The 17,340-nt window shown below is 40.4% G+C and overlaps 1 protein-coding gene across 1 annotated transcript in view; it reads left to right on the top strand.

Annotated features, from left to right (window-relative positions):
• The window catches only part of LOC133419414 (microfibril-associated glycoprotein 4-like), a 43,570-nt gene that overhangs the window by 1,793 nt on the left and 24,437 nt on the right, over positions 1 to 17,340 (top strand). Inside the window, exon 2 of the mRNA XM_061708577.1 lies at positions 1,902 to 2,069. Coding sequence (XP_061564561.1) covers positions 2,058 to 2,069 — 12 coding nt within the window. The 5' untranslated portion in view covers positions 1,902 to 2,057. The remainder of the gene's footprint in view (positions 1 to 1,901; positions 2,070 to 17,340) is intronic.

Here is a 17,340-nt window from a genome sequence, read left to right as displayed (position 1 = left end):
ATATCATCAACTGCGTCCTGTTTTGTTTCCAGGTGTTCCAGAAGAGGATGGACGGCTCTGTGAACTTCTACAGAGGCTGGGACCAGTACAAGTTGGGCTTCGGGAACGCTTTTGGAGAGTACTGGCTTGGTGTTAGGGTATTAGGGCCATGCAGGAGAAAAAATATTTGAGAGGGGAAGATTTTTTTATCATTGTGCACTTTGAGAAAAAAAGTCGAAATGTCGAGAAAAAAGTCCAAATGTCGAGATTAATAATAAAACACAATTTCAAGAATTAAGTCGAAATTTCACCTTTTTTCTCAACATTTCAACTTTATTCACGAAATTTTGACTTTTTTGTCAACATTTCGACTTTTTTCTCGACATTTCGACTTTTTTCTCGAAGTGCATGATGAAAAAAAAATCTCCCTCATCTAAAATATTTTTATTTTTCTCCTGCCTGGCCCTAATACTCTTCCGTACTAATGGCTGCTATTCTCAGGTAATTTTTTATGTGATGTATTTGTTTGATATCAATCAATTTTTTGGGGGAAGAATGGATTTTATTGATGTGTTGTGGTGGTTGATGGTGGTTAAAAAGATAACCTATTAGGCCCTCCAGAAAAACGCGATTACGCAATCGCATAATTCATTGCATAATCAGCCAAATGGCGCAGATTACGCGGGGATACATTTATTCCTAAAAGGGCGCATATTTCCCGCGATGAACGCATATGTCCACGCTGAATATGCGAATTATGCGGGGCTCGCTTGATTTCACAAGCCGCACATTTTCGCATAAAGTTTGGAAAAAGGGGGAAGTGTTGTGAGTGACATGTCGGGACGCCCGGTCGCGACGTGCGGGACCTGCCCGGGTACCTCCGCACCCCCCGCAGAAACCGCCACCCCCCAAACAGCAGCTCTCACCCGCGGGGGGGAGAGGAAAAAAGGAGTGCCGTCTCCATCGAGCCCCCCGCTTGCGCGGGGGGCGCGGCTGCTGGTGGACTCAGGATCCGCGCTGACCGCATACCACTGCGCCCGCGAAGGCCAGCGGAGGCGGACGCACGTTCCCATCCACTTGGGGATCTTGGCAGCGGACGCGTGGGGTGACGAAGCTCTGGCACGTCCCCTCGCCGTGCCGGCGCACCCCGCCAATCACCCGAGCACCGAGCCGCGGGCTGGAGGGAGAGAGGCGGCCGGCCTCCGGGCCGCCACCGCCCCTCTCCTCTCCACCCGCGCTCTCCTTTTTTTTTTTCGTCTACGACCTCAGATCAGACGAGACAGCCCGCTGAATTAAGCATATTACTAAGCGGAGGACAAGAAACTAACAAGGATTCCCTCAGTAGCGGCGAGTGAAGAGGGAAGAGCTCAGCGCCAAATCCGCAACTTCCTGCATATTTCGCATATTTTGCCACTTTCCGCATATTCCACGACTTCCCGCAACTTCCTGCATATTCCGCAATTTCACCGCATAAAAGCACATAAAAAACCCGCACATTTAATCGCATAATCAATTATTTTAGCCCGCAAAATCAAGCATTTTAGCCCGCAGAATCAAGGATTTTTGCCCACGTTTTTCTGGAGGGTCTAACCTATCATCCGTTGCAACTGTAATATTTAACCAGAACATTATTTAAGAGTTTTAGTGGATCAAACATCTGGAACCATCAGTGTTCCAACTTAAAGCAACAGAATTCAAACTTAGAGGGAACGACAGTTTTCAGGAAACAACGTTAACTTTGAGTGTAGGGAAATCCAGCCCCGTAGCCTTTTACAGGCCTAACTCACAAGTCAGTCCAGAAATGACTTTGGAGTTGAAAGCCTTCACACATCCACAGTGTCTTCAAAGTCAGGAATGTTTGAACAGATTTGACAGAAAAAGAAGTGAATGTGTTTTTTTCCTTTGTCTCACTGTGCCTACAGGTCTTGAGAACATCCATCAGCTGACACGTCAGAAAAAGTATGAGTTTCTGGTGGACATGGAGGACTTTGAAGGAAACAAAACGTTTGCTCGTTACTCTGCATTCAGCGTGGATGCTGAGCATGACGGTTACGAATTGAACGTGTCTGGATTCCACAATGGGGGCGCCGGTGAGTTAAAGCAGTGGTACCGGGCCGTGGGTCATCTGGTACCGAGCCGCACAGAAAGAAAAAATAATTTCTGTAGCCCCGACTGATGATGGATGACTCTCAAACTGATGGTTCACAATGTTTTTATTCCTAGGATATAAATACACTCCAAACACATTGTAAGAGCTATAAAGGAGTAAAATAAAATAAAATAGTTAGTCTTTCTACATTCATATAAGTTTAATTTAACTTAAAGGAGCTTGAGGCTCCTTTTAAGAAATGAGACTCTCTAGCGCCACCCTTCACCACGACGGCCGTTGGGGGTACTGCAGCCAACAGTGAAGCCGGCACGGGAGAACGGGGAGAACGCACATGCAGCGTCATGTGACGTCACATCCGCAGCCCAGCGCGGGAAAATCGGGACCGAATTGCAGCACATTTTGCAGCACAGAGCCTGTTCAAGGCAAAGGAGAGATACACTAGAGGGATCATTCTTTTGGGTTTGGAACGCTTTATCTGACATTATTACTAGAAAACTTAAAATGTATACGTATTTTTTTCATAAATCTTGCCACAATCCGGCCTCAAGCTCCTTTAAATACAGACCGACACGACTGTTCGCTCGGTCGGCATGAAGCTACCGTTAACACAATACATGAGCGACCAAACTCAAAACAGCTGACGTGGTCTCCTTGTGTTTTTGTGTCTGGCTTCTCTGCTCAGAGGTTTGGAGGGTTTTGTCCTCATTCTGAACATGAATCATTGTCTTTTAGTTGTCAAAGTGTCAAACTTGAGCTCCTGCTTCTGCCGTGGTAAACCCACAGGCATACTTGTCAACTTTTGTTTTGGCTGGGAAACTACCGTATTTTACCCTCTTCCCTCCATCCTCCCGGATTAGTATTTTCCCGTAAATTTCCCGTTTTATAATATAATAATTTTTAAACTGCAAACCGAATTGCCACTAACCTCGCGAGAACTGCCCCCTGCTGAATCCTGGGGGCAGTTCTCACGAGGTTAGTGGCAACAACGGGAACAAACTCGGAACTACAAATCAAAGATGGATGGATGTAACGCGAGAGAGGATTTTTCTGCCAAAAAAGCAAAAGACTTCATGTAAATATTTCTAAAAATGGGAAACCGAATTTACTTTCCTAAAGAGGAACAGGATGGGGAACAGTTACGACTTCTGAAAGATTTGTAACTGCGTTTTTAGTGTCTCTCACTGGGGAAGGAACGATGTCCGTCAGCAGTGAAGGCCAGAGCCTCATGAGTGGAAATGACAAATTAAAAGAAAATGTAAATGTTTCACTTGAAGACAATGTGTATGTAAACTGAAAATATCTAAAATAAGTGTGCTTTAATTCCCCTTTGTGTTTTCATTTTGGCTCTATTATAGGAATTTCACACATAAAAATGTTGACAGCATTTCAGTGTCATCAAAGGTCGGCCATAATTGTGGTCTGTAAGTGATAGACAAGTAGTTATTTTAGATTTCTCCTAAATCTGTATGTACCTTTCCTTTTTTAAATCCAAAACTTGACAGGTATGGTCTCCAAGTGCCAGTCCTGGAGTGACATGTCCAGGCACCACACACCTGAATCAAAGAACTGGGCTGTTAACAGACTTGACGACAAGCAGTGTTGGGACTAACGCGTTACTAAATAACGCGTTATCCTATGATATACGTTCTGTTGGCGCTTGCATTCGTGTCCGTTCGCCTGCACCACCGACCACAACGTTGCTCGCGTAGTACGCGAGGAGAGCGCGCCACACTGGCGGTGACCGATAGGGGGCAGTAATCAGAGCAACAGTTGGAAAAGTGATTAAATATTTAGTAGTAGCGGTAGTAGCAGTAGCAGATTAGAACAACAAACAAGTTAACATGACACCATTGGATGATGTAGGAGATTATAACATTTTATTGGTTGCGACCTCAGCAAATGAAACGGTGCCAGCGACTTCCGCGTCGTCACTTGTGGCCAACTGGTATCAGGCCGGGACCAGCTGGTATCAGACCGAGACCAGCTGGTATCTGACCGGGACCAGCGCCACTCGCGGCCACAGCGAGAACTGCAAGTCGCGAATGTGTTTGAGAACGTGCATGTCGACGCATCAAATGAACGCAGAATACGCGTGGCGTCCATGATGCGTACGCGGTCTGAACTGCAAGTATATCCCAGGCTTTACAGTAACGCCGTTAGTTTTGGCGGTAACTAATACTCTGACGCATTACTTTTTTAATTCAGTAACTCAATTACCGTTACCAAACGGTGCGTTACTCCGTTATTTTTGGCTACAGGGAAGCTTTTTTTCCCCACACGCAGAGACCAGAGGAAACGTAGTGTGTGCATTCAAAAACATGATTGGTCATGGCGAGCTAAGAGAAGGCGAGTTTCGCAACGTGGATATATTGTCATTACAGTAATCCCTGGTTTTTCACAGGGGTTACGTTCCAAAACAAATCCGTGATAAGTGAAATCCGCAAAGTAGCAACCTTTTTTTTACCATTATTATACAAGGCTTCAAATTGCGGAGATCAGCACCGTGTTAGGTCTAAATCAACATTACATAAGTTCATAACGAGGAAAGACACAGAGACTGACTTGGAATGGTTTTAACGCACTTCTGCAGAAGGGGTAGAGCAACACAACAGGGGCAGAGCCCCTGACAGCAAAATGCTTCCCAAATGCTTCCCCTCTGCATGATGCTTTTATTAAGAAACTTGACAGGTAATGACCATATAAGGACAATTAACAGTGAACAGTAGACAGAGGGTAGTGGACAATGGGAGGGAAGTGATAACGTGTGATTGAGTCAATCACACTACAGTAGACAGATGTCAACAGACAGTCCAAAACCTGAGTATATCAGGAAGTGGCTGCTGTGACTTCTTATGACAGAGCATGTGACAGTTTCGTAAGGACAAAAACAGGTTTAAAGGTTGATTAACCTCACAATTCCCTCCTGTTGTCCTTTTGTAACTTCAACTAATATCCATCCATTAGGCTTAGAATAGTAACCTCAAACATTTAAGAAATAGCAAGGGGAGCTTATAACACGCTTAATGCAAGCTTGTCAACAAGTAATTATATGTCAAGGAAGAGGCAAAAACCCCTGGCTATATGGGGCAAAATTCCTCTCCGACCCTCCTAGTGAGCGATCACTCATGGCCAAGACAAATAAAAGCTTAAAGCATTTCACAGTAAACAAGATGAAACAGTCTACACCCCAGTGTTATCATAAACATCCTTGTCATCAGTTAGAGCAGAATACTGGACTAAGGAAGTTTGGATGGCTCTTTGGACCATTGCACTTGGACACGGAATAATACAGGTAATGAAAACACAGAACAGTACAAGGACAGTAACAATCGGAATCATAATTTTAGTCATTATGTCAGTCCAGGGGCCGGAAGTCAGCCAGGACCCAAAAGTGGTGCCTGCTGAGTGGCTGTCTTCTGACACGACTTTGGCCAACTGACGTAATTCGGCTATAGCTTTGGTAGGTAACATTCAGCACCAGTTTCATCAAGAATGAACTTACAGCCTAAATTACAACAACAATGTAAGTAAAGAGTTTGAGGAACAATTCCTAACATGTCAGCATGACTCATTAGTGGAAAAGTTTCCTCCATCTCTCGGGACTCCTCTCCAGTCTGTTGTAGCCAGTCAGTTTGGGCTAGTCATCTTCTTCAGGCCCGTGGGTGGTGAGTTCAGGTGAGTTCTTCAGCGGACAAAGGTTTTGATACCGTCCGACTTCCGGCCTACTCAGGGTCTGGAAAGTTTTCTACCAGCTTGCACTGTGACTGGTGAACGCACGTAGATCGTTCAGCCCCCTTTACTGTTGTCGGGGTCACAATCTGGACCACGTTTTTTGTTTCTCCACTCAAATCAGGAACTGGTCACCTGGTTTCAGCAATTCCTGCTTAGGAGAGAGAGGAGAAAGCGGCAGCTTACAAGAACTTTGAACATCTTTTCAGCAAACAGTTCACTCATCCACATCGAGAGTGGATCTCTTCGGCTCTCCTGAGCCTTAGCTTATCAGTGCCTTCAGTTCGTTCCACTATGCCTGCTCCTACAAAAAAAATTTCAAGTAGGTATTGAAATACTTAATACTTTGTGTACTATACCCTGCCTTCCCTCCTGTTTGAGACATGGGACTTCCCAGGGCTCAATTTAGCCACCAGGGGGAACAGGTTTTCTGGAAGTACTGGTTTGTATGTCAATTAGAAGTTGAGTTGGATGTCAACAGGGATAGAGGGGGGTCAGGGCTGCCAGAGTCCTGACCATCTGATACCCAGATAAGTGGGTCTCCCACTTCTTGACCTTTGCATCCTATCAAGTCGGCAGTCTGACTTAATGATCCTCTAGGGTCGGATATCTCTTTGTCCCCCAGATCCACCCGCCCATCACCTTAGATTATGTGGGGGCAAAACCTGTTAAATTCTGTCTGTTACTTTAGTCAAGGACCATAGAACTTTCTTATTTCAAAGTTTTCTTATTTCAACCCAAGTGGGTTATGGTTTTATGAAAGTAACAACACACAAGTTAACAACATAATGGTCCAGTGACAAAACGGTTAGTCACATAACAGTAGTATGAGGTATTCATGTTCATCCCATCATGCTCGGATGCCTCACAGACAAAACTATCCGTGCAGCAACTCTCCTGCAACGTAAAACAATAGTCCTCAGTGAACCTATATATATAAACAATAACTCATTGTAAATGTCACTGACATGCAACTGACAGTAGGCTCATGAACACGCCCCTCCACTGTATCCAAAACACAGCAGCGCTAATTTTATGGGACGAAACCCAACCTGATGAAGCTGTCAATCATCAGTACGTGACTCCCTGACAGACAAAATAAAGACAAATGATTGATATGTTTCCACACTCATGTAACAGTCAACCCAATCATACAGAGCTCATACTAACAATGGCAAGAATTACATTTCCATATGATCCAGGTCAAATACAGTATCACAAAATAAATCTGCAACCATTCGTCTGGTGAATTACACCAATTTGACAATTCTACATCACTATGCCTCCATTCAGGGCTTAAAATGATAGAAAAGACTATATTATTCCATTTCTATGCCTCTTCAAGAGGGGAGTTTCTCACTTGAAACACTAGCCAAACCGCCCTCTGACGATCTTGTTTTGTCCAGCAGACAATAAGTCTCCCTCGTCAGACATAGATCACACCTTCTAAAGAAGCCAGTTATCTGTATCATTTAATTAATTTATTTTTTTTATAATTTCATTGCCATGAGCAATATTCGTGTACAAAGACTCTACATCCATAGTGACCAGATACGAATCATCAGAAACGGTCATCTCATTCAAGATCTTTAAGACATGAGTAGTGTCCTGTATGTAAGACGGGAGCTGTTGGGCGAGAGGCTTTATATGAAAATCTATGAATTGGGAGGCAGGTTCTGTAAGAGAACCATTTGAAGTTATAATAGGCCTTCCTGGTGGACATTCAAGGGACTTGTGTACTTTAGGGAGCATATACAATGTAGGTATACGGGGATGTTCACATAAGAGGAAATCGTGTTCTTTTTTTGAGATCCATCCGGCCTCCATGGCTGTGGACAAAAGTTAATTCAGTCTCTCTTTTGTGCGATCCATTGGATTGGAAGACAGTTTTTTGTAAAAGTCTGAGTTGTTCAGTTGTCATAGGGCTTCTTCAATGTATTTTTCTTTGTTGAGCACCACAACAGCGCCCCCCTTGTCAGCTGGCTTTATGACTAGGGAATCATTTTTTGCTAATTGGTCAATGGCCAGTTTTTCAGATTTAGTCAGATTCTCCCTAACCTTCTGAGCAGAGTTGCTGAAAAGTTCTTCAATTTCATAATCCACTTTTTTGGTAAAGGCAGTTAATGTTAACCTCACACCTTAGCACCATGGGTGCCCGAGCTTTCAGCTGCTCGGCACCCAGACTCTGGAACTCCCTCCCCCCACACATAAAACAAATAGACTCCATCACCACATTCAAAACACAACTCAAAACCCACCTGTTCAAACTTGCCCATTCACTATAACCGGACATCACGCACTACTTCCCACCAGTTTGTTTGTCTACTGTTGTATTATTTGTCTTGTTGCTTGTATGGATGTTTGTTGTATTTTTAATTGTATTTCTTGTGTTTTTATTCTGTAAGGTGACCTTGGGTGTCGTGAAAGGCGCCTCCAAATAAAATGAATTATTATGAGCTTTGAATAGTTGTAACACTTCTTTCGCTGTGATGGTGGTACCAGGCTTTAAGGTGGAGGCTGCGGTAGAATCTGAACAAGTCCACTTTAGTGTTGAATTTATTTGTGTGGTAGGTAAGAGAAAAAGACAGTCCTTTTGAAAACAAAAGGACTGTTGTCAAAAGGACTGTCTTTTTCTCCCACCTACCACACAAATGAATTCAACACTAAAGTGGACTTGTTCAGATTCTACCGCAGCCTCCACCTTAAAGCCTGGTACCACCATCACAGCGAAAGAAGTGTTACAACTGTTCAAAGCTCACCCTTCAGACCAAAATCACATTTTATGCCGCCAGTTTCGAATGCTACATTAACTGCCTTTACCAAAAAAGTGGATTATGAAATTGAAGAACTTTTCAGCAACTCTGCTCAGAAGGTTAGGGAGAATCTGACTAAATCTGAAAAACTTGCCATTGACCAATTAGCAAAAAATGATTCCCTAGTCATAAAGCCAGCTGACAAGGGGGCGCTGTTGTGGTGCTCAACAAAGAAAAATACATTGAAGAAGCCCTAAGACAACTGAACAACTCAGACTTCTACAAAAACTGTCTTCCAATCCAATGGATCGCACAAAAGAGAGACTGAATGAACTTTTGTCCACAGCCATGGAGGCCGGATGGATCTCAAAAAAAGAACACGATTTCCTCTTATGTGAACATCCCCGTATACCTACATTGTATATGCTCCCTAAAGTACACAAGTCCCTTGAATGTCCACCAGGAAGGCCTATTATATCTTCAAATGGTTCTCTTACAGAACCTGCCTCCCAATTCATAGATTTTCATATAAAGCCTCTCGCCCAACAGCTCCCGTCTTACATACAGGACACTACTCATGTCTTAAAGATCTTGAATGAGATGACCGTTTCTGATGATTCGTATCTGGTCACTATGGATGTAGAGTCTTTGTACACGAATATTGCTCATGGCGATGGACTAAAAGCTTTAAACCACTTCTTATCCAACAGGCCTACTGACTGCTCACCTCCATCCGATTTCTTAATCAAACTCACTGAATGGACATTGAAAAATAACATCTTTCTGTTCCAAGACCAATTATACCTTCAGGTATGTGGGACTGCCATGGGGGCATGTTTTGCCCCAAATTATGCAAATCTTTTTCTAGGCCTATGGGAGAAGGAATGTGTTTACAATAATGTCTATAGTGACAAGATAAAGTATTACGGGACGTACATAGATGATATTTGCCTAATTTGGACCGGTTCTGAAGATGAGTTGTCTATGTTTCATGATTTGTTGAATAATAATGATAGAAATGTTAAACTATCTATGGAACATTCAAAAACGACTATTAACTTTTTAGATCTAACTATCTCAAAAGGACTGGATGGCCGGCTCCATACTACGGTCTTCCGCAAAATTACAGACAGAAATACTATGTTGAGAGCAGATAGTTTCCATCCAGTCTGGCTAAAAAACAATATACCTTTTGGACAATTCCAACGCCTGAGACGTATATGTGATTCAGACCCAGAGTATGAGAAGCAGGCCAAAATCATGTCTGATCGTTTTACACAGAGGGGCTACCAAACTGATGTTGTACAGTCTGCCAATGAAAAAGCTCTCTCCACTCAGAGGACAGATTTGTTCAAAAAGAAGAAAAGAAAGTCATCTGGTCAGGATCAAGTTTACTTTGTCACAAAATATAGCAGCTTTGCCAATCCGATTAAAAGGATAATTTTGTCCAACTGGAACCTGTTGAAAAGTGACCCTACTCTTAGAGAAGTATTTCCAGTCCCCCCCAAAATTACATTTAGGAGGGCCCCCACCCTTCGAGACAAACTTGTACCTAGCCATCTTAATGTGAAAAAAAAGACCACCTGGCTCCATAGACCGATAACTGATACATAAAAATGTGGCCATTGCAACCATTGCTCCAACATGAAAGAATGCCAACAATTTATTGATTTCAAATCTAACAAAACATATAACATTCAAGCATTCATCAACTGCAGTACCACCTTTGTGGTGTACCGTCTATCATGCCCCTGTGGCTGTTTTTATATAGGCCGTACAAAAAGGCGTCTAAAAGACAGAGTCTCCGAGCATAAAAATGCCATTAGGAAGGTTAACTTGGATTATCCTATGGCTAAACATTTTCACACACCACACAATAGCAATCCAGATGGGTTAATGGTTGAAGGTCTAGAAACTATCAAAAAGAATATTAGGGGTGGTGACAGGCTAAAATTATTACTACAAAGGGAAACTTTCTACATCTACACTTTGCAGGCCATGACATACCCAGGATTAAATGAAGAAATTGATTTCAGTCCTTATTTGTAATGACTTTATGTATCTTCTTTTGTTTGTATGTTTTTTTTTTCCCTCTACCTGGCCATTCACTGGCTTGTGACACCTGTATGGCCATCTAGTGGCTCTTGCATGTATTTTTTATTTTATTTTTCTTCTCTCTACCTGGCCATTCACTGGCTTTTGACACCTGCGTGGCCACCTAGTGGCCCTTGCATGTAATGTTTACCTGGGAAATGGTTCATGTGACTTCCTACCTGTGCAGGGCAGGTGTATATCATTAGGAATTCCTGTTTGAGCAGTACCCTGAAGAAGGCTTGCGCCGAAACGTGTGGGTCTCTGCTCCCATGTTTTTATATTAATTAGCCATGTTTCAATAAAGGCTTTTTATATTTTTCCACAAGAAGAGTGCCTTGCACTCCCTTTTTTTGAATAGCTTGTGTCTTGTTTTGCTGAATATGCCACATAATATGTAGTGTCCTTCTCAAACTGTCTTGGGTATGTCTCTCATTGATAAGTCCTGGCTGGTCTAAATGTATCAGAGATGTCAAAAGTCCTTCAATTCTCATAGCCAATATTGACATAAAAATTCTGTAATCTATATTTAACACTGATATCAGTCGAAATTGTTTACAATCTAATGAGTCTTTACCTTCCTTTGGAATTACTGAGATTATGGCTTGCTTCCATGAGGGGGGAATTTCCCCTTTTTTGAGTGCTCCATTACATAGCTGGCACAGTTTTGGAATTAATTGTTCCCTGAAAGACTTGTACCATTCGGCTATGAAGCCGTCGGAGCCTGGGCTCTTACATGGTTTGAGTCTTGATATTGCTGCCTTAACTTCTTTTTCCGTGATGTCCGTAGTCAGGGCTTAATTTTGTTCTTGCGTGATTGTGGGAAGATTTAAAGAATCCAGAAAGCTCGTCATCTCTTTTTCATTATCTAATTTTGGCTGTGAATATAATTCCTTATAATAATTTTCAAAACTTTGTTGAATTTGGTCTAGTCTATATTGGATTTTTTTAGTTTGGGGGCATAGTATCTTATTAATAGTAGCATCTGCCTGTTGTTTCCTTAGTTTATATGATAACAGTTTTTTAATTGTTACTTCCTTGTTAGTCCCTGGTCTACTTTTATGGTCTTTCTGTAATTCTTTGAGTTTGGTCTGTAAGGAACTAAGCTTCTCCTGTCTCCGCTTTTTTAGCGATGAGGACATAGAAATTATTTTGCCCTTCAGGACTGCCTTGAATGCATCCCATACTATAGGGAAGGAGACATCTCCATTGTTGTTTTCGTTAAAATAAGTCTCTATTTCTTTTCCCAAGTCTGCTTTTACCTGGGGATTATTCAGTAAGCTCGAGTTCAGTTTCCATAATATAGATTTTGGATTACTGTCAATTTTGATTGACATTACTATTGGTGAATGATCAGACAAATCAATTGTTCCAATATCACATGACTGGATTCTAAATCGTTCTCTCTTAAATGTAAAGAAGTAGTCAATCCTTGAATAAATAGACTGGATTGCAGAAAAATAAGTATAGTCACGGCCTGTTGGATTAAGCTCCCTCCAAACATCTATTATGCCAATTTCCTTCATTATCAAGTTTATTTTATTAATCATGTGTTTGTTATGCCCTAGGTTAGAGGTGGAGGATTCCATTTTTGATAATCTTATATTCATATCCCCTCCGCATATAAGCACACCTTGAGCCTAAATAGACATCAAATCAAATAACTTTTTATAAAAGGTCCAATCACTTCCAGGTGGAGCATATATGTTACAGAAAGTTACAATCGGCCCATAAATCCTTCCTGTTATCATTACATATCAGCCTTCTTTATCTTTCACCTCTGAAATGTGTTCATATTGAACTGGATTTGAAACAAGGATGGCTGACCCTCTTTACTTCTATTATTTGTATCATTTTAACAAAAATCTCAACAGACAACCATAGCAAATTACAACACTCAACTCACAGACATCTAGTCCCCAAAATGAGAGGACAACTCCACTCTGGATTCACCAAGCCTCATCCAAATGCAGCTAGACAGGCAACATGGAGCACTCTTACACACACACTGCTGCTGCAGCTGTTTACACACACCCCATGACCTTTGGCCCTGCTGCAGCTTTTTGCAGCAGCCCCCTTTTCTCCACTTCCCACATCTCTTTCAAAACCATGTCTCTTTATGCTATTCTTTTACAGGTTCGCAACTTTCAGGAAAATGTCGCCTCATGTACCATGTATCGGGCGGCACTTTGATCAGTTTTGTTTTTTTGCCTTAAATTAGTTGATTTTCAATCTTTTAAGTTCCCGTATATTATTTCGCACAAGATTTTGTCAAAAGCTTTTTTATCATTTCAGTGGTGTCAAAAATACACACATTTGTTACTTAAGTAGAAGTATAGATACTGCAGTTTAAAAATACTCTGGTAAAGTTGAGGTATCAACTTGACCTCTTTACTCAAGTAAAAGTAAAAAGGTATGTGTACTGATTAGTTCTACAAGTGGCCCAAGATACAACACAATCATTAACCCATTACTGTCAAAGACAAAGTCACTCAAGGGGCATGTTCTTTCTCAAACTTTATTGTATTCAAAACCGGGCCCAGGTTGGAAAAACAACAACTAAGTTTCAATTTTCAACATTTTCTCAATATTTTCTCTAGAGACAGCTAAGAGAGAGAAAGAGAGAGACAGACAGATAGAGAGAGAGAGACACAGAGACAGAGAGAAAGAGAGAGACAGAGAAAGACAGAGAGACAAAGAGAGAGAAAGAGATTCTGCACAAACAGTAGTATGAGGTATCCATGTTCATCCCATCAAAAAATAAACTTAAAATCTTCCTGCCTGAAAATTTCAGCCCTGAACCCCACACCAGTCACAGCTGACAAGTCAAGACCAAAACTTAAAAAATTGCAGGTTGGAGACCCCTGTGAATCAATGTGTAGGAAAATAATGTAGGAACTGAATTTTCATTGAAATACGCATAAATATATACAGGTACTACAGTGACCTACAGAGTTGTTTTTGTGAGAGTATTTTACTTCCGCATCTGAAAAAGCTGAACCGGAAGTGACGTAGCGGGAGGGAGCGCGGTGAATTTCAACAATAGGAAAAATAATGGATCTTAATTTTAGTTGTGACACTGAAGAGGTTGTGAATGTGTATTCACACCAATATGACAGGCCACAGCATTATAATTACGAGCCCGTTAGGCCCCCCACGTTCTTTTGATTGACAGCTGAAACTCGCTTTTTAAAAGGCTGATTTATGGGTCTGCGTTACAACAACACAGACCCTACGGCGTAGGTTACGCGGCGACGCACCGAACGCTGCCTGCGCCGTGTAACCTACGCCATAGGCTGCGCCGTCGATTTTACGCGGAACCATAAATCCGCCTTTATTCACTGCACAATCTGATCTCACAAAAATCCGTGAAATGCCCACGACCTCTCACCACTATTTTCCGTGGTACCAACACGGAAAGTGGTATAATTACGTGTGAGCACCACGGATATTGTACCATGCAAAGTCAATTGGATCCGTGGTCGTGATATATACACAGATTATGACATTATTATTATTTATATATTATTCTTTGTTATAGAGGCTAAATTATGTGTTTTTGTCACGCAAGGTACTGTTTGTTACTGTCAGTTTGTAAAAACACGTTTTTAAAGCTGTTTTAGCAGTGTTTTATTGAGGTTTTAATGGGAGAACCACCGATATAGTACTATGCAAAGTCAATGGGATCCGTGGTCGTGATATATACACGGATTATGACATTATTATTATTTACATATTATTATTTGTTATAGTGGCTAAATAATGCGTTTTTGTCACGCAAGGTACTGTTTGTTACTGTCAGTTTGTATGACCATGTTTTTAACGCTGTTTTAGCAGTGTTTTATTGAGGTTTTAATGGGAGCACCATGGATATAATACTATGCAAAGTCACTGCGGTCACGCCATCTACGCTTCGGAGAGGCGCAGTCGCGCTATCTGCGCTTGGAAATCGATTGCGCGTCTACAGCGCGTTGTACGGTAAAGCGTGTGGACGGCTTCAAAACGGTTATTATTATTATTTTCACGTCTTGAAATAGATACATATGTCATTCCTTTTTGTAGTTTTACTAAAGTCTAACAAAATGATAAAAAAACAACAAAAAAAAACAATCCAATTCAGAATCCCCTTCATTTCTATATAGGCAGATTAAAAAAATTAATAAAAAAATCTAATCAAATACTAGTCAGCACACTGTAAGATATTCTTGTTCAGCATGTCCTCAAGTACCTCTGACATCATTTTCAAGTTCTTTTACCCTAGCATTTTCTAATAATTACATCCTAAAATCATACCCAATACACATGAATATAGGCAGATTAAAAAAATTAATTAAAAAATCTAATCAAATACTAGTCAGCACACTGTAAGATATTCTTGTTCAGCATGTCCTCAAGTACCTCTGACATCATTTTCAAGTTCTTTTACCCTAGCATTTTCTAATAATTACATCCTAAAATCATACCCAATACACATGAATATAGGCAGATTAAAAAAATTCATAAAAAATCTAATCAAATACTAGTCAGCACACTGTAAGATATTCTTGTTCAGCATGTCCTCAAGTACCTCTGACATCATTTTCAAGTTCTTTTACCCTAGCATTTTCTAATAATTACATCCTAAAATCATACCCAATACACATGAATATAGGCAGATTAAAAAAATGTATAAAAAAATCTAATCAAATACTAGTCAGCACACTGTAAGATATTCTTGTTCAGCATGTCCTCAAGTACCTCTGACATCATTTCCAAGTTCTTTTACCCTAGAATTTTCTAATAATTACATCCTAAAATCATACCCAATACACATGAATATAGGCAGATTTCAAAAATTCATAAAAAAATCAAATCAAATACTAGTCAGCACACTGTAAGATATTCTTGTTCAGCATATCCTCAAGTACCTCTGACATCATTTTCAAGTTCTTTTACCCTAGCATTTTACTAAAGTCTAACAAAATGATAAAAAAAACAAAAAAAAAACAATCCCATTCAGAATCCCCTTCATTTCTATATAGGCAGATTAAAAAAAAACATAAAAAAATCAAATCAAATACTAGTCAGTACACTGTAAGATATTCTTGTTCAGCATGTCCTCAAGTACCTCTGACATCATTTTCAAGTTCTTTTACTGTAGCATTTTCTAATAATTACATCCTAAAATCATACCCAATACACAGGAATATAGGCAGATTTCAAAAATAATAATAATAATAATAATAATAATAATAATAATAATAATAATAATAATAATAATAATAATAATAAAAACAATAATACTATAATCAGACAATGGTTAGACTTAAATGACCATTTTAGAATACTTGGCCTACTTTGTTATTGAAAATTCCAGCAGTTGCTCAACATGAAATTTGTATCTGGATTACCTGGGGACAAGTTATAAAAGATTTTACTTGAATTTTCTAATGATATTGTAATATATAGAACTGAATGTGCATCTGATATCAATTTACCATCCAAATAATCCAAATATTTAAAAAAAATCAGCAGTCTTTCAACATGACACTCATGAGCTAAAGAGTTTTTAATTACATTATTTACTTTTTAGACTGCTCACTGTCTGGTTATAATTTTAATTTGGTTAAGTCTCTTCCCTGTTTGGCAGTAGTGTTTCTGTGCTTTTGCGATTACGTTCAAATCTGATGAAGAGACTAAAAACCAGATCTGCTATCCATCCTTTTACCCTGATCTTGGGTCCACATGTCTATTGTTACAATGGTAAAGCCACACCTACAGCACACACAAGGCAGAGGCATGATGAGAATTAGGGAAGTCTTTACAGTTTTTTCTGAATGCTTAAGCAAATTTTTTGCAACATTGGCTATTTTTGCTAAACTCTACATACAAATGAGAAAACCTTTCACCAAATTATCAAAATGTTATAGTTCTCTTGCAAAAGCAAACAAAGCTTGATTAACTCTTCACACCTTAGTAAAAATGGTGTTTTCATATCAAACAGTAAACACATCCCATCATTTATTAAGCACATAATGTGCCAACTACGCACTGATGGTATGAATACAAAACACATCTGACTTTTGCTTTTTCTGTGCACAAGGTAGGCTAGGTCAGTTTGAGGTCATACTTTTGTCATAGTTCTGTAAACACACAGGGATCCAAACTTCAAGTATTTATTGGTGTTTATTCACACTCGTCAAAACAAAGACACAGCACAGAACACAAAATAATAAATTCACAAAAAAAAGACAATCAGCCTACATCATGCCGTCTCTCTGGGTCCGGCCACAAAATCTCATCCACATCGCATGCGATGTCCTCCAGTCCAAGGCACCGGGGAAAATACCTCCTTGCATGCCGTATGCAGGCCTGACATGATGCCTGCTCAATATCTCCACATGCCTTCTCCATCGCCTGTAAAAGGGCTGCGTGTTGATGGGGATGGCGGTCGTGGACTTTCCAGCGCCAGGCAGAAAAGAACTCTTCAATCGGATTTACAGTTTTTCACAATTGTTTAAACACATTTCCTGATAGACTACCTCACTTTCCCAAAACTCACACACAAAATGCAAAATCCTACACTTCTCTTGCAAAAGCACACTCTATCCTCAAAACAGTGTTAACTCTTCACTAAATGGTATTTCCTTCTCAAATGCCAAACACATACATCATTTGAGTAGACATTTCTAAGCACCC

Source organism: Cololabis saira, chromosome 19 (genome assembly GCF_033807715.1).
Source record: "Cololabis saira isolate AMF1-May2022 chromosome 19, fColSai1.1, whole genome shotgun sequence".
Classification (NCBI taxonomy): domain Eukaryota; kingdom Metazoa; phylum Chordata; class Actinopteri; order Beloniformes; family Belonidae; genus Cololabis; species Cololabis saira.
This window is presented reverse-complemented; position numbering and strand designations above follow the sequence as displayed.